Source organism: Natrix helvetica, assembly GCF_964273705.1.
Source record: "Natrix helvetica genome assembly, chromosome: 5".
Classification (NCBI taxonomy): Eukaryota; Metazoa; Chordata; class Lepidosauria; order Squamata; family Natricidae; genus Natrix; species Natrix helvetica.
The window spans coordinates 151,605,575-151,628,611 of NC_138551.1; the positions used below are offsets into that span (position 1 = coordinate 151,605,575).

The 23,037-nt window shown below is 41.3% G+C and overlaps 1 protein-coding gene across 1 annotated transcript; it reads right to left on the reverse strand.

Moving 5' to 3' along the window:
• Positions 1-1,169: 1,169 nt before the first annotated feature.
• MEGF6 (multiple EGF like domains 6) lies at positions 1,170-22,813 on the reverse strand (the record flags this gene model as incomplete). The annotated part of the gene is made up of 15 exons (XM_081954174.1): positions 1,170-1,404; positions 2,007-2,132; positions 2,238-2,285; positions 3,172-3,303; positions 4,571-4,699; positions 5,243-5,371; positions 5,462-5,590; positions 7,170-7,298; positions 9,402-9,530; positions 11,302-11,430; positions 12,348-12,479; positions 13,832-13,960; positions 21,222-21,353; positions 21,997-22,218; positions 22,780-22,813. 14 exons carry the CDS (start codon positions 22,811-22,813, stop codon positions 2,053-2,055), a joined length of 1,683 nt encoding a protein of 560 aa, XP_081810300.1. The 3' UTR covers positions 1,170-1,404; positions 2,007-2,052.
• Between the last annotated feature and the right edge of the window lie 224 nt (positions 22,814-23,037).

The following is a 23,037-nucleotide window of genomic DNA, read 5'->3' on the forward strand; positions in this document are numbered from 1 at the left end:
GAGGAATTCACGAGAGGAAATTGGGGTTGGACTAGAAGACCTCCAAGGTCCCTTCCGACTCCGCATACACCTATAAAGAAAATCGGAACGAAAAGAATTTAGGACCTTGTTAAAAGTGCTAAAACCATTACTTAGATTTTCGGCCGTTCGTTTAGTGACGATTCAAAGTTACAACAACACAGATAAAATTTTGCAGATTTTTTTTTTCAACCGAGGATTTCTGAATTCAACGTAGCAAAAAGTGATCGTTGGAAGCAGACAAGACAGCTCGGTTCAGATTTACAATACAGTAGCAGAGTTGGAAGGGACCTTGGAGGTCTTCTAGTCCAACCCCTTGCTTAGGTAGGAAACTCACAGACAAATGGCTCTCCAACATCTTCTTAAAGACTTCCAGTGTTGGAGAATTCACAACTTCCGGAGGCAACTTCTGTTCCACTGATTCATTGTTCTCACTGTCAGGAAATTAAAAAAAAATTGGCAGCCATATCAAGGATGAATCAACTGCAAATGTTCCCCTTTGAATTTTACTTCATTTTATTTATTTATTTATTTAAAAAAAGGAACCACAAAATTCACTTAGCTTCAGTTTCGAACATAAATATTACGGTAAGAAAATCATAATTCTTCTTGGATACAAGGCAGGATATAATACTTAGCCCTTTTTCTACAATGTGGGGAGAGAAAGAGAGAGAATCACGAAAGGGGAGAAAATTGGGTTCATTTTGCACTCCATCTGCAAAAAATAAAAATAACACCAGGCATTATATGCCCCCAAAATTGCCCGAAAAGTTTGTTCCAAATTTAAAAAAAAATTTTTTTTTTTTGCAGTTGTTGTCCTCCTCACAAAGTTGTCAAAAAGTTTGACTTTTCTCCCAAGGCCCGTGATGAGTTCAGTTCGATTTCTTCCCGTCGAGATCTTCCCAAACCGAATAAAATAAAGAATTCATGCCGTTGCAGGCGTGGGATCTCCCGGAGGTCATCTAGTCCACCCCCCACCAAGTTCAGGATTCTTGAATCACTTTTAATGGATTCTCCCCCTGCGAGAGGTGCTTGGTTTCCTTTTAGTCTGTTACTTCTTGGGGTGCGTTTTTTGGATCTCTCTCTCAGCCCTTACATTTGGGAGGCGGGGGGAATATCCCCCCTACCAACCCTCTTAAATCTTTTTTGGGGGGACGAGGAGTGGAGAAATGGAGTCTTAGAGCAACAATTCAGGCAATTTAGGACTGAATTTTTGAATTCATTTCCACTGCACCCAAAACCTTGCCTTTCTTAAAAGAGCACGCGACGTCCACATTGGAGGGGGAAAAAAATCCCTCCAAACCACAAATGTGAGCTAAATGTCGGCTAAATTTTTTAGCGTCCTTATAACCGCCTCTGGAGCAAATATCTATAGTTTCGTCAAATCTGGAAGGAAACAAAATAGAGCAATATTAGACATTGGCCCATAAACCAGCATTCATTCCTTTGGACATCTCCACGTTTCGATTTGCAAGCGTTCCCTGCACGTAGAAAGTTAGTTTCTCAGGGAGGGTTGCTGGGGTGGGCAAACCCCACCCTTTCGTTTCCTGAGCCTCGCGAATTGTGAAAAAACTCAGGGATTTTGAAATGCTCCGTAAACGGGGATTTAAAAGTACATTTCTGTGTGCAAGAAAGAGAGAGAGAGGTTGGAAAAGGCAAGCTAAAAAATTAAATGTCTACTTACTAAATCAATTTTATTTCTACCTACTCGATCCATTCTCTAGCGCAGAGAGCTATACCGCTTACCTTTTTTAAAAACACGTACATAGATGCAAAACTCTGTTTGAGTTACTCTACCCCCACCCCATCAGATACTAGGTGGCTCAGTGGCTAAGACGCTGAGCTTGTCGATCAGAAAGGTCGGCCGTTCGGCGGTTCGAATCCCGAGCGCCACGTAACAGAGTAAGCTCCCGTCACTTGTTCCAGCTTCTGCTAACCTAGCCGTTCGAAAGCATGTTAAAAAATGCAAGTAGAAAAATAGGACCCACCTTTGGTGGGAAGGGAACAGCGTTCCGTACACCTTCGGGAGTTGAGTCACACCGGCCACATGACCACGGAGACGTCTTCGGACAGCACTGGCTCTTCGGCTTTGAAACGGAGATGAGCACCGCCCCCTAGAGTCAGGAACGACCAGCACATATGTGCAAAGGGAACCTCCACCTTTTTACCTTACCCCCCCCCCCCAAAGATAATTGTACGAAGACCTGGAAACCACTCACTCTGTCTGGCTTCTTGCCTTGAGCTGGCCGTCAGTTGAGGTGGACCTCCTTTGAAAAGAAGAAAAAAAAAGATTAAATTTCCACCATGGATTAAAAACCACGTCGCTCGCTTGGCTGCTTTTCGCCGCAGTAAAGATGCTGGAAGGGATGGGAGACCACCCGGAAATGCCAAGGGCGTCAGCTAGAACAGGAAGTTGAAATAAAAAAGTTTTCTGCAGCAAAGCAGGAGGGTGTGCAACTTCCTGATTTATTTTGCGCAAGACAAGGAGCGTCTTTTTGATAAGGTAAAGGTTCCTCTCGCACATATGTGCTGGTCGTTCCTGACTCTAGGGGGCGGTGCTCATCTCCGTTTCAAAGCCAAAGAGCCAGCTCTGTCCAAAGTCGTCTCCATGGTCATGTGGCCGGCATGACTCAACTCCCAAAGGCGCACGGAGCGCTGTTCCCTTCCCACCAAAATTGTGGTTCCTATTTTCCTACTTGCATTTTTTATGTGCTTTTAGTTTGGCAGAAGCTGGGACAAGTCACAGGAGCTCACTCCATTACGTGGCGCTAGGGATTCGAACCGCCAATCTTTCTGATCGACAAGCTCAGCTTCTGAGTCACTGAGCCACAGTGTCCCTCGTCTTTTTGATAGAAATGTGTAAAAAAAAACAACCCATTAAATCAATTCGTTTATTTAGCGTAGGATGAGAACACGGCGGAAGAGAAGTAAACATGTCAACAAAAGCAATTAAAAACCGTTTAATTCAACCCTCCAGTGCATAGAAATAATACCTCAAGGGATCCTAAGTAGCCAGTTCTGCATTTAATACCCCAGGAAGGGCTTTTATTACACATCGGCTCCCTGCACCGAGAAAGCTAGCTTTTCAGGGGAGAAGGTTTGAAATTTGTCTTTCTGGTTCTTGCAACCCGCTCGTCCGTCGGCCCAACTTACCTTCTCGACACGTCGTTCCTACATATCCGTGAAGACACACACAGTGTCCGTTCTTTGCGTCACAAAAGGCGTTGGCCGCGGAACATTTACAAGTCTGGGAACAATCCGGACCGAATTTCCCAAGCTGGCAATCTGGATTTAGCAGGAGGCATGGAAAGGGAAGGGTTAAATTCGTGTGCAAACCTGCCATTGGCCCATTTTCCCAATTTCTGACCTTAGAACTTGCAGAATGGATCCCCTTCGATCCCCTTAATCCAGCTGGCTGGACTTCTAAAAGGGTCCCTTAGAGGGCATTTAGTCTGTCCCGACCACTTCTGTTTTTAGACATTTTTTTTCCGATAATCGCAGGGTTTTTGTTTTTTTAAGTGTGTTAAACCTCAACAGCATCCCAAGATGCTATAGAATAATGCAATAAGTCGCAGATCTTCCAATTTATCCCACGCCTTTTCTGATGTGTATCGGTGGAACTGCTCTGAGCTTCTTGGAAAATCTGCAGAAAACTTTACTTTTGGAAATCTGTATTTTTTTTCCCCCCTCTAGCCTCTTGCTAAGCCAAAGTGAACAGAATAGAAAGAACAGAATAGAATAGAATGAAGACAAGTGAGAATAAATTGGAATGGAATGGACTGAATAATAAAATATAGAAACAGAATAGAATAAGAAATAGAATGAAATAGAATAGAATAAGGAGTAGAATAGGAGTAGAATAAGGAATAGATTGGGAAGAGAAGAGAGAATAGAAATGAATACAATAGAATAAGAAATAGAATAGGAATAGAATAAGAAATAGAATAGAAATGAATAGAATAGAATAGAATAAGAAATATAATGAAATAGAATAGAATAGAATAAGGAGTAGAATAAGGAAGAGATTGAGAAGAGAAGAGAGAATAGAATAGAAAGGAATAGAATAGAATAATAAATAGAATGAAAGAATAGAATAAGAAATAGAATAGGAATAGAATAAGAAATAGAATAGAAATAAATAGAATAGAATAAAAAATATAATGAAATGGAATAGAACAAGGAGTAGAATAGGAGTAGAATAAGGAATAGAATAGAGAAGAGAGAATAGAATAGAAATGAATAGAATAAGAAAGAGAATGAAAGAGAATATATTCTATTTATTCTTATTCAGAAATAGAATAGGAATAGAATAGAAATAAATAGAATAGAATCTGGAAGGGACATTGGAGGTCTTCTAGTCTGACCCCCTGCTCAAGCAGGAGGGGCCTACACCATTTCAGGCAGGTCCCTGTGCAGTCTTTTCTGTAAGACCCTCCAGTGATGAAGCACCCACAATTTCTGGTGGCAAGCCGTTCCACTGGTTAATTGTTCTCATTGTTCCCCCCCCCCATCCAATTGCAATTGTTCTCCATTCATCCATTTGCACACTCACCAAGGTCACACTTGGCTCCCGTTTTCCCTGGAGGGCAGAGGCAACGGCCAGTGGAGGGCTCACACGGGGCTTCTCCTTCACAATCACACGCCCGTTGGCATTTTTCTCCGTATCTCCCTGCGTCGCAGCCTGGAACCGAAAAGGCCATGCCGTTTTTTTTTCTGAACTATTTTAATTCTTGCTGCTCGTATGTCAAATGACTGCATCCCAATTTCCGTACAAAAGTCAGTGTATAATTGGAATTAAAGCACACAAAAGCCATATTGTGGGGGAAAGGAGGACTAAAGCAGAAAGAAAGAAAGAAAAAATACAGAATAACAGAGTTGGAAGGGACCTTGGAGGTCTTCTAGTCCAACCCCCTGCTTAGGCAGGAAACCCTACACCATTTCAGACAAATGATTGTCCAATCTCTTCTTAAAAACTTCCAGTGTTGGAGTATTCACAACTTCTGGGGGGAAAAAACCAAAATGCTAAACCGCTAAACCAATGTTCATTTTCCCCTCCTGATTGCCCAAAAAAGACACAGCACGAAAGGAAGAAGGCGCACGGCGGGGGGGGAAACACGACTAAAGTTACTCGTTTAAGCATTGAAAAGGAGTGCATAACCACGATTTAAGCACCACATCTTAGCTAACTTCAGGGAATCAGCCAAGACGCGGGGATTTGACGAACCTTTTTCGCAATAGCGGCCACGAAACCCCGGCCGACAAAGACACTCCCCGGATCGCGAATCGCACGAGGCGCCGTTTTGGCAGCTGCATCGCTCCTGACAGGCGACCCCGTGAAATCCAGCTGGGCAGGCTGAAGGGGGGAAATCAAAATGGAAAAAAAAAAGAATGTGTAAAAAGAAACCCCTAAGACAATCCGCGGACAAAATTGTTGCAGGCTTACCGTGTTCACACTGATTCCCGTAACTGCCTTTCCCGCACCGACAGATCCCCGTGGCCGGATCACAAATCCCATCGCTTTGGCAAGTGCATTTCAGCTGACAGTTGGCCCCATATTTCCCCCGAGGGCATCCTGGGGGGAGAATTCTCCTTTATGTTACATATTTATGTAACATAAACTTATGTTACATAAACTCAACCGTAAACTTTTCTTACTCCTCCTGACAGTTCTTTTAAATTTTAAAAACCTTAAATTTTAAATTGTGTTTTACAATTGGGGTATTTTTAATGGTGACTTTTAATTGTCCAATGTGATGAAATTTGTTACCTCCTCCGTGTATGTATGTCCTGTATATATGTATGTTTATGTGTTGTATATGTTTTATATGCTCCACTGTACGCCGCCCCGAGTCCTGTCTGGAAAGGGAGCGGCTAATAAATTTAAATTTATTATTATTTATTATTATTATATTTGAAAGTGTTGTGAGCGAGGCTTCCCGAGAACCGGAAGCAAACTCCTGGTCCCGACAAAAAACACTTTGATTAATTGATGGTGAATTCTGCTCCTTCACATTCAGCAAAGTCTTTCAAGGGAGGATTTACGGTCACAGACCTTATCTGGCTTGGAGAGCTGCCAGGCCAAGATCTGCAGAACTTGGCAAGGAGTCTCCAAACCAATTAAGCGAACTAATGGCCTCCTGCAAACTCCACTCCCCTTTCGCTCCTCTTTTATTTCCTCCGGGAGGGGCCATTCATTGTCCACCTGTGGTCTTACTCCCAAGTCGACCCCTGTTCTTTAGCTCTTCCCTTCGTCTGGCCACTCTGCGCATGCGCACACTGGGAACAGGCTCCAGCCGTTCTTCTGCCTCTCCGTTGTCTGACTCCGAAGGCAGCTGATAACAGTCAGACGGCCATTGGCCCCCTCTCTGCCTCCGACACAGAGCCCTCATCCGAGCCTTCCCCAGACTGCAGGACTGGCCCATCTTCCTCCCCAACCCTCCTCACTGTCCGAATCTGCTGCCAGCTCTGCTTTGGATCTCCCCCCCCCCCCCCCCCAATTTTGGAATTCTGGGAGTCTTAAAAGTTGTCAAAGTTGGAAGAACGCTGGTATAAGCAAGGATGCGGATTTTGAAATAACAGAAAAAAATGGAAACCGCTTGGGTTTTAGATTTCGGCAGAGGTTTGAATCCTGGTTTAGGTCTGTACGGATTCTTGTCTCCTGGAGTTCCGCTGGAGATAGAAATAACTTGGGTTTTAGATTTCGGCAGCGGTTTGGATCCTGGTTTAAGTCTGTACGGATTCTTGTCTCCTGGAGTTCCGCTGGAGAACCCATTTCCTTTTTGACAGGGGTTTTGCTTGTTTCCATTTAGTTTCCTGAACATTTCATTACCAAACGAGATAACGTCATCAGTGGCATAGGACAAAACAAAACAAAAAAACCCCGCTGATGATATTACCTTGTCTGGTAACGAAACGCTCAGAAATTAAGTAAGAAACAAGTTTGGATAGCAAACCACTGCCAAAAAGGAAGTGGGTTGGCCAGCGGAACTCCAGGAGACAGGAATCCACACAGATGTAAACTAGGATTCAAAACGCTGCCAAAATCTAAAACCCGAGCTCTTTCTATGTCCAGCGGAACTCCAGGAGACAGGAATCCGTACAGATGTGAACCAGGATTCATCCGATTCATCTTAGAGGCAGGGAGAAATCACCTTTTTCACACCAGATCCCGGTCCATCCGAGCCCACAGAGGCAGGCTCCATCTTCTGGCAGACAGATGGCCCCATTTTGACAGGCACATGTCTGGCTACAGTTGAATCCGTAACGATTGGCCGGGCAATCTGTTGGAGAAGCAAAAGCGGGAGGGAGAGGGTGAACCCTCCACATCTGTGGGTTCCGACGCGGCTCTCGATGGAACGCAAACACCCCGAAAACATCGAAGGAAGCCCCCGCTGAATGCATAATGCACCGGAAGGTACCCCTGAGGTCATCTAGTCTAACCCACGTGCAAGATGCTCCATTGTTAGAAACTGAACAAACTGGGCCCGGCTGGAATGAACCAGCCCCCAGTGGTTTGTTTGTGTAGGTGTGTGGTGTGATTGATAGATGATAGATAGATAGATGATGATGATAGATAGATAGATAGATGATAGATAGATAGATAGATAGATAGATAGATAGATAGATAGATAATAGATAGATAGATAGATAGATAGATAGATAGATAGATAGATAGATGATAGATAGATAGATAGATAGATAGATGATGATAGATAGATAGATAGATAGATGATAGATAGATAGATATAGATAGATAGATAGATAGATAGATGATAGATAGATAGATAGATAGATAGATAGATAGATGATAGATAGATAGATAGATAGATGATAGATAGATAGATAGATAGATAGATAGATAGATAGATAGATGATAGATAGATAGATAGATATAGATAGATAGATAGATAGATAGATAGATAGATAGATAGATAGATAGATAGATAGATAGATAGATGATAGATGGATAGATGGATAGATAGAGAAAGAGAGAGAGAAATAGCGAGAAAGAGAGAAATAGCAAGATCGAGAGAGAGAAATAGATAGATAGATATATAGATTAGATAGATAAAGAGAGATAGAAATAGAGAGAAATAGAGATAGATAAGAGATAGATTTGATAGATAGGTATAGAAATAAAGAAAGAGAAATAGTGAGATAGATAGATAGATAAATAGATAGATAAAAGATATAGATTAGATAGATAGAAATAGAGAAATAGAGATAGATAGATAAGAGAGATTAGATAGATAGATATAGAAAGAGAGAAATAGTGAGAGAGAGAGAGAAATAGTGATAGAGATAGATAGATATAGAAAGAGAGAGAGACATAGTGAGATACAGATAGATGATAGATGATAGATAGATAGATAGATAGATGATAGATAGATATAGAAAGAGAGAAATAGAGATAGATAGATAGATAGATAGATAGATATAGAAAGAGAGAGACATAGTGAGATACAGATAGATAGATGATTGATAGATAGATAGATAGATAGATAGATAGATAGATAGATAGATAGATATAGAAAGAGAGAGAAACATAGTGAGATACAGATAGATAGATAGATGATAGATAGATAGATAGATAGATAGATAGATAGATAGATAGATAGATATAGAAAGAGAGAGAGACATAGTGAGATACAGATAGATAGATAGATGATAGATAGATAGATAGATAGATAGATAGATATAGAAATAGAGAGAGAAATAGAGAAATAGAGAGAGAAATAGAGATAGATAAGAGATAGTTTAGATAGATATAGAAATAGAGAGATAGAAAGAGAAAGATAGATAAGATAGATAGATAGATGATAGATAGATAGATATAGAAATAGAGAGAGATAAATAGAGAGAGAGAAAGAGAGAGAGAGAGATAAGAGATAGATTAGAGACAGACAGACAGAGAGATACAGACAGAGAGACACAGAGATAGATTAGATAGATAGATAGATTAGATAGAGAGAGAGAGAGATGGCTTTTTCAGCTTTTATCTACACAACATTCCTGCAGGGTAGGCCGGCCTGAATCAGAGACCCATTCTCCCAAGCCCCACAGGCTGACGGTAGGTTTCAACCTGAGTCCCCTGCTTGTCTTGTCAAAACACTCAGCTCCCATGATTGCTACTTGCCTGCTCGCACGACATCCCTGCGAGGCGGGCCCCGAGCCTCCCTCTCTGCTTACGAAATGGGTGACCCCAGCAGGATTGCAAGCCCAGCCCTGTGAGGTGAGCCAAACCATGCCAGAACCCCATTCTGTCAACTTCCCAAGCTGGAAAGCCCCTTCCCCCTCAAGGGCGCGTATGATGAGATGCCACCAATTCCCACGCTCCCAAGTCGAACAAAAACCGAGTGGGTTTTTTGGGGGGAGGGACTCACCGTTTTCGCATCCGGGACCGTACTTGCCCGGGGGACAAAAGCAGGAACCAGACACCGGGTGACATGGGACATTTTCGCCACACAGACAGGGACGGGCACAGCCGGTCCCATAACGTCCCCTCGGACAAGCTGGAAGGGGGAGGGGGTGAGATATAATGACCTTTAGTTGGCCCTGTCCAATGGCCCCGGGGATTCTTGACCCCCCCCTCCCCATCTGTGGTGAGAAGCAGGTCTAAAGCAGACAAAGTGGAGTTTAGGCCAGCAGATTACAGAAAGGCGACAAAATAAAAGTATTATTAGTGGTGGAAGTGATGTCCCGTTTCTTGTTATTAATTAATATTAATAATAATAATACCACCACTTTACTCAGAATTGCTTATATATTTGGACCTGAACTGTTAGGTTTTGACCATTCCCAGACTGAATCAAATCAAATCAAAGATTAAATCAACAATAATAATAAGAAATAAATTTAATAAATAAATAAGATACAATTTAAGAAGGTCCTTGGTTGATCCCTAGGACGCTGGCAGCAACCCCTATCAACCATCCGAACCAGTCAATGGTATTTATGATGCATTTTTGAATGTGCAGTTGGGTGAGTTTCATGTTTAATAAATAAAGTTGTTGTTATTGTTATCATTATTATTTCTTTTATTCATTAAACATAACTGGTGCTAATGGTTGTACGGGTTTCTGCCAGCGTATTTATTATTATTATTATTATTATTATTATTATTATTATTATTATTATTATTATTATTATTATTATTATTATTATTATTATTATTATACAATTGTATCACAGCGGCCAGTTGTTTCGCCGGATTTGGCATTGATTACTAGTCGGGCCCCACCCAGGGGGTTTATTATTATTATTAGGATTTTTATTATTATTGTTGTTGTTGTTGTTATACTCAAATATGAAATTCAGTTGGCTGAGTTTCATGTTTAATGAATAAAGTATAATTATTATTATACTTTATACTTTATTATTATTTTAAATTATTATTATTATTATTATTATTATTATTATTATTATTATTATTATTATTATTATTCATTAAACATGACTGGTGCTAATGGTTGATACGGGTTGCTGCCAGTTTATTATTATTATTATTATTATTATTATTATTATTATTATTATTATTATTGAGTTTCATGTTTAATGAATAAAGTATAATTATTATACTTTATTATTATTATAAATTATTGTTATTATTATACTTTATTCATTAAACATGAAACTCAATAATAATAATAATAATAATAATAATAATAATAATAATAATAAAACTGGCAGCAACCCGTATCAATCATTAGCACCAGTCATGTTTAATGAATAATAATAATAATAATAATAATAATAATAATAATAATAATAATAATAATAATAATATATACTCAGACGTTACCTTAACAGCTGAACTGTTAAGTTTTGACCAGTCCCAGACTGTGAATCGAATTGAAGATGAAATCAATCAACCGTTACATTTGATAAATAAATAAGTTAAAAGCTAGCAAAAGCAAGCCGGAAAAAAAAGGGAGGAAAAAATAAAGACTCAAAAGAGAAGCAATCCAACAATCGATTATAAAAAAAAAAGCTAAAACGAAAGCAAGCAGATAAAGCGATAAGCTCAGGCTAAAAATTATAAATAGTCGTAATAATTACAAACGCCACAAGGAGAGAAAACGGGGCATAAACCCAAGCAGAAGCGCCGTGTAATAAAATAAAAAACACGGAAGCCAAAGCAGCGAAGGGATGCAATGCAGCTAGGCCTCAACGTAAGACCGGAATTGAGCCCGGAGCTCTTGATGGTCATTAAACAATCCATGACCATGTTGCTTTGTATACGATATTACTGTTTGCGGTTCGCTAGAAGTAAACACAGCTTACCTATGTTACAATCGGCGCCGATATATCCAGCCGGACACTGGCATGCCCCCGTTGTGGCCGCACAACGACCGCCGTTCTTACACTGACACAATCTCTCGCAATTCGTCCCGTAGCGTCCCGACGGGCACTCTGAAAGCCGCGTAATGGAAACGAACCGTTAGCCGGCGGAACAGCCTGCCACATGATTTCTCTTTTCTCCCGCCCCTTGAAACTGGGATGCTCATTCGGATTTTTCATTGTGCGGGGGCTGGACTGGATGACCCCTCCCAAACACTAGGACTCCATTATTTTTTTCTCTCCCCCAAACCCACCCATCCCCCCACTTCGAATTATTGAAGCAGGACCATTGCCACATCAAATGGAAGAAAATTTGGCTCAGAAGGTTTAATTGGGGATTAATTTAGCGTATTAATTTAAGTTGAAACCGGTAATAACTATTTTTAAATATGATATTTAGTTTTTTTAAAAGGACCTTCTTATATCGGCTGGCGCAGCCCACTCCAGCATCCCACCCAAGTCCAACGAAATGTCATTTAAATTGGGCACGCCAAACTGAAAAATCAGCCGTGGGAATAGAGTACAGATAGTCCTCAACTTACAACAGTTCATTTAGCGACCGAAGCCACAACAGCACTGAAAAAAAGCCATTTTTCACACGTACGACCGTCGTAATATCCTCGTAGTCGCATGATTAAAATCCAGACGCTTGGCCACTGACTCGCATTTACGACAGTCACAGTGCCCTGGGGGGGGTGTCGCATGACCCCCTTTTGCGACCAAAGATTCATTTAACGACCGCATGACTAATTTGACTGCGGTGATTCACTTAACAACGGTGGAAAGAACGGTCGTAAAACAGAGCCAAACCCCCACAAATTTCTCACTTAGCAACATACGTTTCGGATTCGATTGTGGCCATAAGTCGAGGATTACTGCCGGGCTTCTACCACGTCCTTTGCAAGAAAGCTTCCCTATTGTTTCTCCCTCCCTCTTCCCTCCCGTTATTGCAACCCCCCCCAAATTTGCACACACGCGTGTAAACTCACTCTGCTTGCAGCCGTTGCCGTGGTATCCCGGGGCGCAGAGGCAACTCCCATTCACTGGGTGGCAGTTGTGATTCGCGCTAGCGCACTGGCAAATGTGCGCGCATCCTGGTCCAAAGGTGCCCGGGGGGCAAGCTGGAGGGGAGAGGGAAAGAGAGTCTCGTTTGCACACGAGCGTTTCCGACTCCGGAAAAAAAGGGTGCAAAAAATGGGGCTGTTTTTTGGCCCTTTGCATTGGAATGCGAATAAAAATGGAATTTTAAAGGATCTGGAGCATGTCAAGATGTCTTTGGAAAATCTGCATGTTTCTTTCAGTTGATGCTCCACTGTGCTGCCACTTGTGGACTTCAACTCCCAAAATTCCCCACCCAGCATGGGGAATTCTGGGAGTTGAACGCCACATGTCTTCAAAGTTGCTAAGATTGGACATCCTTGCCCTACAGGCTCTGATTCTTCATTCTAAAAGGGAAATGTTCCCCTCGCACATAGGTGCTGGTCATTCCCGACTCTAGGGGGCGGTGCTCATCTCCGTTTCAAAGCCGAACAGCCAGCGCTGTCCGAAGATATCTCCGTGGTCATGTGGCCGGCATGACTCAATGCCCGAAGGCGCACGGAATGCTGTTCCCTTCCCACCAAAGGTGGTCCCTATTTTTCTACTTTTACGTGCTTTCGAACTGCTAGGTTGGCAGAAGCTGGGACAAGTAATGGGAGCTCACTCCGTTATGCGGCGCTAGGGATTCGAACCGCCGTACAGCCGATCTTTCCGATTGACAAGCTCAGCGTCTTAGCCACTGAATTAAGCACTGTCCCTTCATTCTTCATTCTAGATCACCCTTTTTTTTTCTTTTCGTCAACGAAAGCCCAAGTGGAACCCGCGCCGAGCTGCAGGGTTGGACTAGATGACCTCTGAGGTCCCCTTCTCCCCCCAAAAAACCCCCACTTCTCTTTTTTTTTTCCCCAGCAAATCTTGGTGCTTTGGCGCTCTTCCCCAGGTGTTTTCCCAACCTCCGTGTAGAAGACGTGACACTTTTGCATGCGTGGCATCACCTGCTAATTTTCCACGTTTTTATTATTATTATTATTTTTAGCACGCACAGATTTCCCACACTTGTCTCAGGATCCCTCTCGTAAGGGATCCACCGAGGAGGAGGAAGAGTAAATCAAATGGATTTAATAGAATGGAGATACTGGAGGAAAAAGGGAATAGAGAAAATGGAGACAAACTTGCACTAAATCACTGTCAATATTTTCCTGATTTTTCCCCCCACTCCCCATTCAGCTGCCAGGCAGAGGCTGCTGCCAATCTGAATTCCTGGCTCCTTTTTTAAAATATATTTTTATTAATTGAATCCTCTTGGATCAACTCCCAGAATCCTTTTGTCTTCCAAAGCTTTGGAGGAATTGCCAGAATGCTATCCTGGGTGTATTTATAATCTGTGCAAAATCGGATTCTTCTTATTATTATTTTTTGGAGCCTCTGGACTTACGCTTTTCGCACCCATGTCCTGTGAAGCCGGGCGGACAACCACACTGGCCGGTGATGTGGTTGCAAGCAGAGCCCGAGGGACAGTCGCACTTCGTGGTACAGTCCTTCCCAAACGAACCGGGCAGGCAGGCTGAAAGAGGGGGGAGAAATCAAGAAAAGAAAGGGGGGGAAAATTCGGATTTTGGCAGCCAAAGGAGGATTCGAAATTAAACCAGGCAATATTCCTCATTGATTATTGGTGTCTATGGTGGGGGGAGTGTTTAATTGGAGGGATGTTCACCCCTCCCAATGGCTGCTGGGAGCTGTAGTCCCCATCCGATCCGTCTGTCCCCCCAGGTCCATTCATTCCTGGTCTAGGGCTGGGGGCTCCAACCTTCCCAACTGTACGACTTGCAGTTCAACCCCCAGGATTCCTCAGCCAGCGTGGGAGTTGGAGTCCACAAGGCTTAAAATGGCCAATTTGGCCTTGACTAGGGGGATGGACTAGGAGACCTCCAAGGTCCCTTCCAGCTCTATTCTGATTGATTGAAATGGTCTAAGGTCTCCTGCGTGAGCAGAGGGTTGGACTGGAAGACCTCCGAGGTTCCCTCCAATTTTATTATTTCTTTTTTTTTTTTTTTATTAAAAGAGTTTTGTACAAACAAATTTTCCCCCTTTTCACCCCCCCCCTCCATACAATATAAATCTCATACAAATGCTATACCCCCCCGCAAAAATTCACATTCAAATATTATACCAAACACTTTACCCCCTCCCCACCCCCCATCTTAAAATAGATTACTCATAACCCCTCTCCTCCCAACAAAAACTATAGAGATTAGTCTTAAATTAATAATAACACATTGATCATTTTCTAAGCTAATTTAACATCTATAACTCTTAATATAAATTTCTCCTAGCCTAACAATGTTTCATTAGTCCCATCTTCTAATTTATTCATACATATATATTGCCCCACCCTCCACCCTAACCCTCCCCCACCTCCCGCACAAACCCACCCCCCTGACTTCCGCTGTATACCACTCTAATAATTCCAAACATCCCATATACTATTTACTCTGATCATCTACGGTCTAAACATTCTTACCTAAAGGCTAGATAATAACTCCTAGTCTGGTATTTGTTCTGTATATAATCAATCCATTTTGCCCATTCCTGTGTGTAATCCTCCTGTTTCTGAGCTTTTAAGAAAGCTGAAATTTTTGCCATTTCAGCGAACCCCGCCACCTTCTGAATCCATTGATCAATTGTTGGCAAAAAATCTTTTTTCCAATGTTGCGCAATCAACAACCTAGCTGCTGTAACCATATACAAGGCCAATTTTGTTTCCCCTTTGGTAAAATCCTTAACTATACCCAATAAAAACATTTGTGGAGTGAATTGTATTCTTTTCTTAAATACATTCTGCATAACCCACCATATTTTTATCCAAAAAGCTTTAACCTTGTTGCAAGTCCACCATACATGAAAAAAGGTAGCATCTAGACACCCGCATCTCCAACATTTTGGTTGAACATTTGGGTACATGCATGATAATTTTTTAGGATCTAAATACCATCTGTAAAACATTTTATAAAAATTCTCCCTTAAATTCTGTGACTGTGTAAATTTAACATTCTGAACCCATATTTTTTCCCACGTTTCCAACATAACCACTTCCCCAAAATTCTGAGCCCATTTAATCATACAATCCTTAACCAATTCACTTTCTGAGTCTCTTTCTAACAGTACATTATATATTCTTTTAACTTGTTTTGGACCAGTCTCTTTTATCTGCTTAATCAGTTCCACTTCTTTATCCATAAAGCCGACCCTGCGATCTTCTTCCCATCTCTTCTGAAGCTGTATGTAATGTAACCAATTTAAAGTAATTCCTTCTTCCAACAGCTGTTCCAAAGTTTTTAACTTCCATTCGCCCCCATCAGCAATAAGCACATCTTTATATAAACAACCCCCGAGTGACTTAATATTCATAATCCCCATGGTGTCTGCAAGATCCAACCAAAGCGGTATTTTATAATCCCAATTGGGCCGGTGCTTCTTCCATATTCTCATCAAGGCACTACGGAGAACATGGTTGTTGAACACTTTATCCACCCTGTCTTCATAAAAAAGATATGCATGCCATCCCAGAACAAGATCATGGCCTTCTATATTGAGCAATTCCATTTTTGTTTTCCCAAACCAATCTGCTACATGCGTTAATACCGCAGCTTCATAATACAATCGAAGGTTTGGGAGTCTGAGGCCACCTCTTTCACGTGTATCTTGCATAATCTTCATCTTTACTCTCGGTTTTTTCTCCTTCCAAACAAATTTATTTAATGTTGTTTGCCAATTTAACAAGGTTTTATCTGACTTGAGCACCGGAATCATCTGGAATAGAAAGATAAATCTAGGTAGAATGTTCATTTTAATTGCTGAGATCCTTCCAAGCAAAGACAATTGTAACTTTTTCCACGCTTCAAGATCTTTCTGTATCTTTTGCCACAACACTTCATAGTTATTTGAGAAAAGTTTTGTGTTTGATTCTGAAATTTGTATTCCTAAATATTTAACTTTAGAAACTATTTCAAAACCTGCTAAACTTACAAGTCTCTTTCTTTGAGTCTCTGTCATGTTTTTAACCATCATTTTCGTTTTGTTTTGATTTAGTCTAAACCCAGACACCATGCCAAATTCTATTATGATATTTTTCATCTGGATTATTGATTTCAAAGGATGTGAAAGGGTAACAACCAGATCATCGGCGAATGCTCTAGTTCTGTATTCCTTTTGCCTGATAGCTATGCCATCTAAGGATTTTGAGTCGCGAATTGCGTTCAACAAGACTTCCAAAGTTAAAATAAATAACAATGGGGATAATGGGCAACCTTGTCTTGTGCCTTTTTGTATCTCGAAAGTTGTTGACAAATTTCCATTAATAATAAGTTGTGCATTTTGTTGCTGATAAATTGCTCCAATCGCCTGCCGCAATCGTGGTCCCATATCCATCTTTTCCAAAGTCTTGGTTAGAAAGTTCCAATTCACTCGATCGAAGGCCTTCTCTGCATCCAAGAAAACCAGCACTGCAGAGATCTGCTTATTCTTATCAAGATAGTCAATTAAATCTATGAGTTGCCTTACATTCTCCTTCATATGTCTGCCTTCAATAAATCCTGCTTGATCATGATGAATAATCTCTTGAATAACCGGCATCAATCTGTTGGCTAATACTTTAGCAAATATTTTATAATCTGTGTTCAGAAGAGATATCGGCCTGTAATCCTCTGGTTTCTTAGGGCCCTCTTTATCTTTAGGTATCAATGAGATAAAAGCCGCTTTCCATGAGAGAGGTATTTTACCTCCTTGTTGTATATTACAAAATAGTTGTGTAAGATATTCAATCATTTCCAGTTGTAAAGTTTTATAATACATTGCAGTCAAACCATCAGTCCCTGGAGCCTTAGCTAATTTAAGTTGATTTATAACTAAAGTGATCTCATCAGCGGTTATAAGACGTTCCAAATTTGCCTTTTGAAGCACAGAAATTTTTGCAACCCTTTTTCCTTCCAAAAAATCATCTATTAACTTGTTCTGTATATTATCCTGTACATATAGCTTAGTATAATAGTCCACAAATGATTTTTTAATCAACTCTTGTTGATATACCATCTTCCCTCGAAACTCAATTTTATCAATAATTCTATCATTCATATTCCTTCTCAAAGTATATGCTAACCATCTACCAGGTTTATTAGCGTTGGCAAAGGTGTTATGTTTAGCAAATTGCAAATTGGTTGCTGTTTGTTCTGCTATAAGCATCTGAAATTGATCTTTCAACAGCTTTAGCGCCATCTGGAGCGCCTGGTCATTCGGGTTTATTATAAGCAGCTGTTCTTTACGTTTTATTTCATCTTCCAATTCCATTCTCCTTTTCTGTCTAATTTGTTTGTGTTTAAAGTTCATATGTATCAGGACCCCACGCATATAAGCTTTACTTGCATCCCAAACTATTTCAATGGGAGTGCCCTTATTCATATTAAAACTGAAAAATTCCTTCATGTGTTTTTTAAGTTCATCAACATTTTTTTCATATCTAAATAAATTTTCATTTACTCTCCAAGACCTTCTTGGCCTCATCCCTAATTCAATTTGTAACCACACCGGACTATGATCGCTAAGTGACCTGGCGAAAATCTTGGATTTCTTGGCTTTAGGAAGTAGATCCGGTGTTAACAAAAAGAAATCAATCCTTGAAAAGGATTTATGTCTATCTGAGTAGAAAGAAAAATCCATCTCATTTAGATGTTGTGTCCTCCAAACATCTTTTAATTTCAAATCGTCTTGTAAATCAAAAAAAGCCTTTGGTAATTTGGTAGTGAATTTCGTCTTTGTACTCTTGTCTATCTTTGGAGAAATCACTCCATTCCAGTCTCCCATTATTAGAATACTCTTAAAGTTCCAGTCTAAAATTTTTAAATGGAGCATCTTATAAAAACTTTCTTGGCATTGGTTAGGAGCATATATTCCTAGCACCAAAATGGAACCGAAGTCTGTATCAAATTGAATTGCTATATATCTACCAGCGTCATCTGCCTCTATAACTTTAGTTGAAAATCTTTTATTTATATATATCACCACACCATTTTTCTTTACCAAATCAGAGGCAGCATAAAATGTTCCCAGTTTTGAATTCACTAAGTACTTCTGGTCTTGCAGCCTAATATGAGTCTCTTGAAGGCAAACAACATCATTATTAAATTGCTTCAAATAATAAAATATTTTTTTCCTTTTTTGTGGAGAGTTCATTCCATTCACGTTCCAAGATAATAGCTTAAGCATCTTTAGATCTGGTCTGAAGCGCTGAAAGCATTTGCTGAAGATCTCTCTCCACAAAACCAATCTCCAGCCCTGCTCCTCCCATGGCTCCGGTTTGCTTCTTAGCTTCTTTCTTAGCACATTGTATTTGAGGGTCGACGCGCTTATGAGATTCTAACATTTGTCTAGTCGTGGATCTGGTAATACGTTGTTCGACAGGTTTAAATATCGGCATTTCAGTGAGAGACTTAGAAGGTCCTTCTTCCAAGAAGGAGCACAACAGAGATCCAGAGGGGTCGACTCCACCTACAGCACCCTGCCCCTCCTCCTCTTTTTGTGTCTGCATTCTTTGCTCTTCTGTCTCTTTCTCAAACATCCTCTGCTCTAAGACATCCAAATCTACTGGTGTTGGTGTAGATGTACGTGGGGGGGTTGCATTTTTCTTGAGTATTCCATGATAAAAGTCTCTGGCTTTATCTATTGTATTCAGACGGTACCTCACCCCTTCGTAACTAAATATAACACCAATTGGAACATCCCATCTATACTGTATCTCCCTCTTCTTCAATTCCACTACCAAAAATCCAAAATCCCTTCTAAGCTTTAGCATCGCTGGGGGTAATTCTTTAAAGACTCCGATCGTTTTCCCATCTAATTGTAAAGATGAATAATAAGAATTTTGCAGAATATCATTTCTAAGATTTCTCTCAGTAAAGTATATCACAACATCCCTTGGTAGTTGCCTTTGTGATGCAATACGTGAGTTAACTCTGTAAATTTTGTCAATCCTTGCAAAAATCTCAGAAGAATTCTGGATCTTCAATAACGTGGCCAGAGCATCAGCACAAACTTTTCTTAAGTCCTCTCTAGGGTTTTCTCTGATACCCCTCAGTCTAACAGCGTACTCCATAGATCTGAATTGCATCATGATAATCTCCTTATCCATCCTCTGCATATTCCCCTCCATTTCAACAAATTTCAAATCTGTTTCCTTCGTTTTAGTTTCCAAATCCAAAGCCAGATGATTAACTTTGCTGTCCACCTTAAGAACAACTTCTGACAGACCTGTAGCTAAAGTGTGTAATTTTTTATCAAGTTGATCATGTTTTTTAATGGTATCCTGAACCATTTCTTTAACCTCCTTAATTTCTTTGCGTAAAAAAGCATTTTCTTCCCTTATAAAGTCCTTGAAATCCTGATAATTTATTGTGGCACCTGGTGAAGCTTTTTTTTCCGTTGCCATAATTAATAATTCTTACAGCCGCCTCTAGCTGTCACCATTCAATTAACTTTCGTTTTCCTTAGGTATTCAGCTGTAAATTAATACTTGCAAATGTTTCTTTCTAAGTTGCTCGAAATTAAAACTTTGACATTTAAGTAGTTCAGGTTATGTAAACTGGCTTAAAGATTGTTAATAGTTAGGGTTGTTTCAGCCGTTCCGCCTTTATTGCCCCGGCTATCAGCAGGTAATTAGCTTTCGTTTTCTGTAGGTTTTCAGCTATAAATCAACGCCATTTTGAATCCTTTGTTCTAAGCCCACGCCTCTCGAACTCAGCAGTAGTGTTCTTTTTAAAGAGATTTCTTTTTTTTTTTTTTTTTCCTCCCCCAATTAAAACTTAGAATACTTGCAAAAGTCTTGCTTCCTTCTTGGGATGTTAAGATGTTAAGATGTTAAGGCTGTTCCCGGCGACTGGTTCTGCTTTTTTAGCAGAGGTTATCAAAAAGGCAGGAGAATACAACAACTGCGAAGGGGGGCAAACCTCGTCAGACTCCGGACTCCGGAGGGTACACAAGGGCTCAACCCAGCAGCTGAATCTCTCCCTCATAAATTCCAAGAATTTACGAGTGTCCGAGGTGTTAAAGATCGTAAAAAAACACCTCTAACTGTCTCTTGATCTGACAGGCTAAAAAAAAGCCTGCCATCGGCACCGGGAACAAACCGGAAGCCAATTTTATTATTTCTGTATTTGTTTGCATTCATTCATGCATTCATTCTATCATTTATGCATTCAATCATTCATTCATTCATTCTATCATTCATTCATTCATTCATTCAATCAATCAATCATTCTTTCATTCATTCATTCATTCATTCATTCAAGGATTAAAGCATTCATTCTATCATTCATGCATTCATTCTATCACTATCATTCAATCATTCATTCATTCTATCATTCATGCATTCATTCATTCATTCAATCATTCATTCGTGCATTCGTTCTATCATTCATTCATTCCGGATTCCTTTCCCGCAAGATGGAACCAGAAGGGAACCATCTCCTCCCTCTCCCCCCTTCCATGGATGCTTTCACTCCTGTGCAGAGGGGTGGACTAGATGACCCTTAGGGGACCCTTCCTTCCCATTCCGATTCTCTATCATCCTGGGATCGGCTGGGACCCAGAATTCAAGGCTCCAGAAGCTTTCTTTAAAAAGGGGGGGGGAGCCCCTTTTTCAAAAGCAACACACCCAACCGAGGGGAAATTTGTGGAAAACAAATACGAAGAGATTGGGGTGCAGAGCGTATGCAGACCTCCTCTCCGCCCCCCAAAAGGGTCATTCAGAAACAAACAATCCTCTTTTGAGTTGTCACCTTTCTCACAACGGGTTCCGCGCCATCCCGGCGGACAATCGCAATCCCCTGTGATGTGGTCGCACAACGAGACGCCATGCTCACAGTCGCACGTCTCCTGGCAGCCTTTTCCATACGTACCTTCGGGGCAGGCTGGGGAAAAAAAGAGGGGGAACGGCTGAAAAACAACAACGAATTGTACTTATTGTGTACGGACACATATTGCGCGAGGTTTTAAAACAAAGGCATTTATTCTAGGTGCTTTGCAGGAGGGGGTTGGACTAGATGACCTCTAAGACCATCTTGGCAATTCCAGAGGACGAGGCGGTTTCCAATACATTCCCAGGAGTTTCCCACGCCGGTTGTAAAACAGGCCACTCTCGGCTTACAGCCGGAATCGCGCCCCAAATTCCCGCTGTTAAGTGAAACATTCCTTTTGCCTCGTTTTACGGCTTTTCCCGCCACCGTTGTTCCACGAAACACCGCACTTGTTAAGTTAGTTAGTCACGCGGTCGTTAAGTGAATCTGCCTTCCCCTTTGGACTTTGCTTGTCGGAAAGTCGCAAAAATGGGATCGCGTGACACACACACACACACAGGATGTTGCGACCGTCGTAAGTACGAGTCAATTTGATCACGTGACGGGGGATGACACAAAGATCATGGGGAAAAGGATGGTCAGTCACTGTTGTAATGTTGAACGGTCACTAAATGAAGCGTCGAAAGTCGCGAATTATTTGTAGGGATCGATCTCCCGCCGGCCACCAAGGAAAAAAACCAATGCCATTACGACTTACCGTTCTGGCACTTTCCACCGGTCCAGCCGTCATAGCAACGACAGTGTCCACTCTTCGGATCACACCGACCTCCATTCACACAATCGCAACTCTCTTGGCAGCCCGGCCCATGTTTTCCTTCGGCGCACTCTGAAGAAAAGAGATACAGCGAGTCCTCTGACTTGCGATGAGTGAGCCCAACATTTCTGTCGCTAAGCGAGACTGTGGTGTTTCCCGACTGTTCTTAAGTGAATCACCTAGCCACGCGGTCGTTAAGCGAATCCAGCTTCCCCCTTGACTTCGCGCGTCAGGAGGTCGCCAAAGGAGAATCGTGTGACTCCAGCGACCGTCATAAATACGAGTCAGTTTCCAAGCGCCTGATTTTTAATCACGCGACTACAGGGATGCCGCAATGGTCGTAAGTGTGGGAAACGGTCATAAGTCGCTTTAAGGGGCATTTCCCAGCTCCTTCAGTGACCTTTGTGTATATTAAGTGGTGTAGTATGGTCTGCTTTGGCAGGGGGTTGGACTAGATGACCTACAAGGTCCCTTCCAACTCTGTCAATCTGTTAACATCTGCTAAGTGGATATAAACATGTTCCCAATTCATTTTATTTTGTAGAAAGTCAGGAAAGAATGACATTGGAAAAATACAATTCTCTAAGGAGAAATGCATCAGCGTTTTTAAAAGTCCCTTTGGAGGGAGGGGAAAAAAGTGGAACTGAAGGGAAGGTGCGGGGTCAGACTACATGACCTTAAGAGTCATGTGCACCTTCCCTTCCCTTCAATATTTTCCATCCCAACTCCGAAGATTCTCCGTAAGCCGCCTTTTAGTCATCCAGTTGGGATGGAGATTCAGAATAGAATCAGAATAGAATACAGCTGGATGGGACCTTGGAGGTCCTCTAGTCCAGCCCCCTGCTCAAGCAGGCAACCCTAGACCATTTCAATCAATCAATCAGAATAGAGCTGGAAGGGACCTTGGAGGTCTTCTAGTCCAGCCCCCTGCTCAAGCAGGAGATCCTATACTGTTTCAATCAATCAATCATTCAATCAATCAGA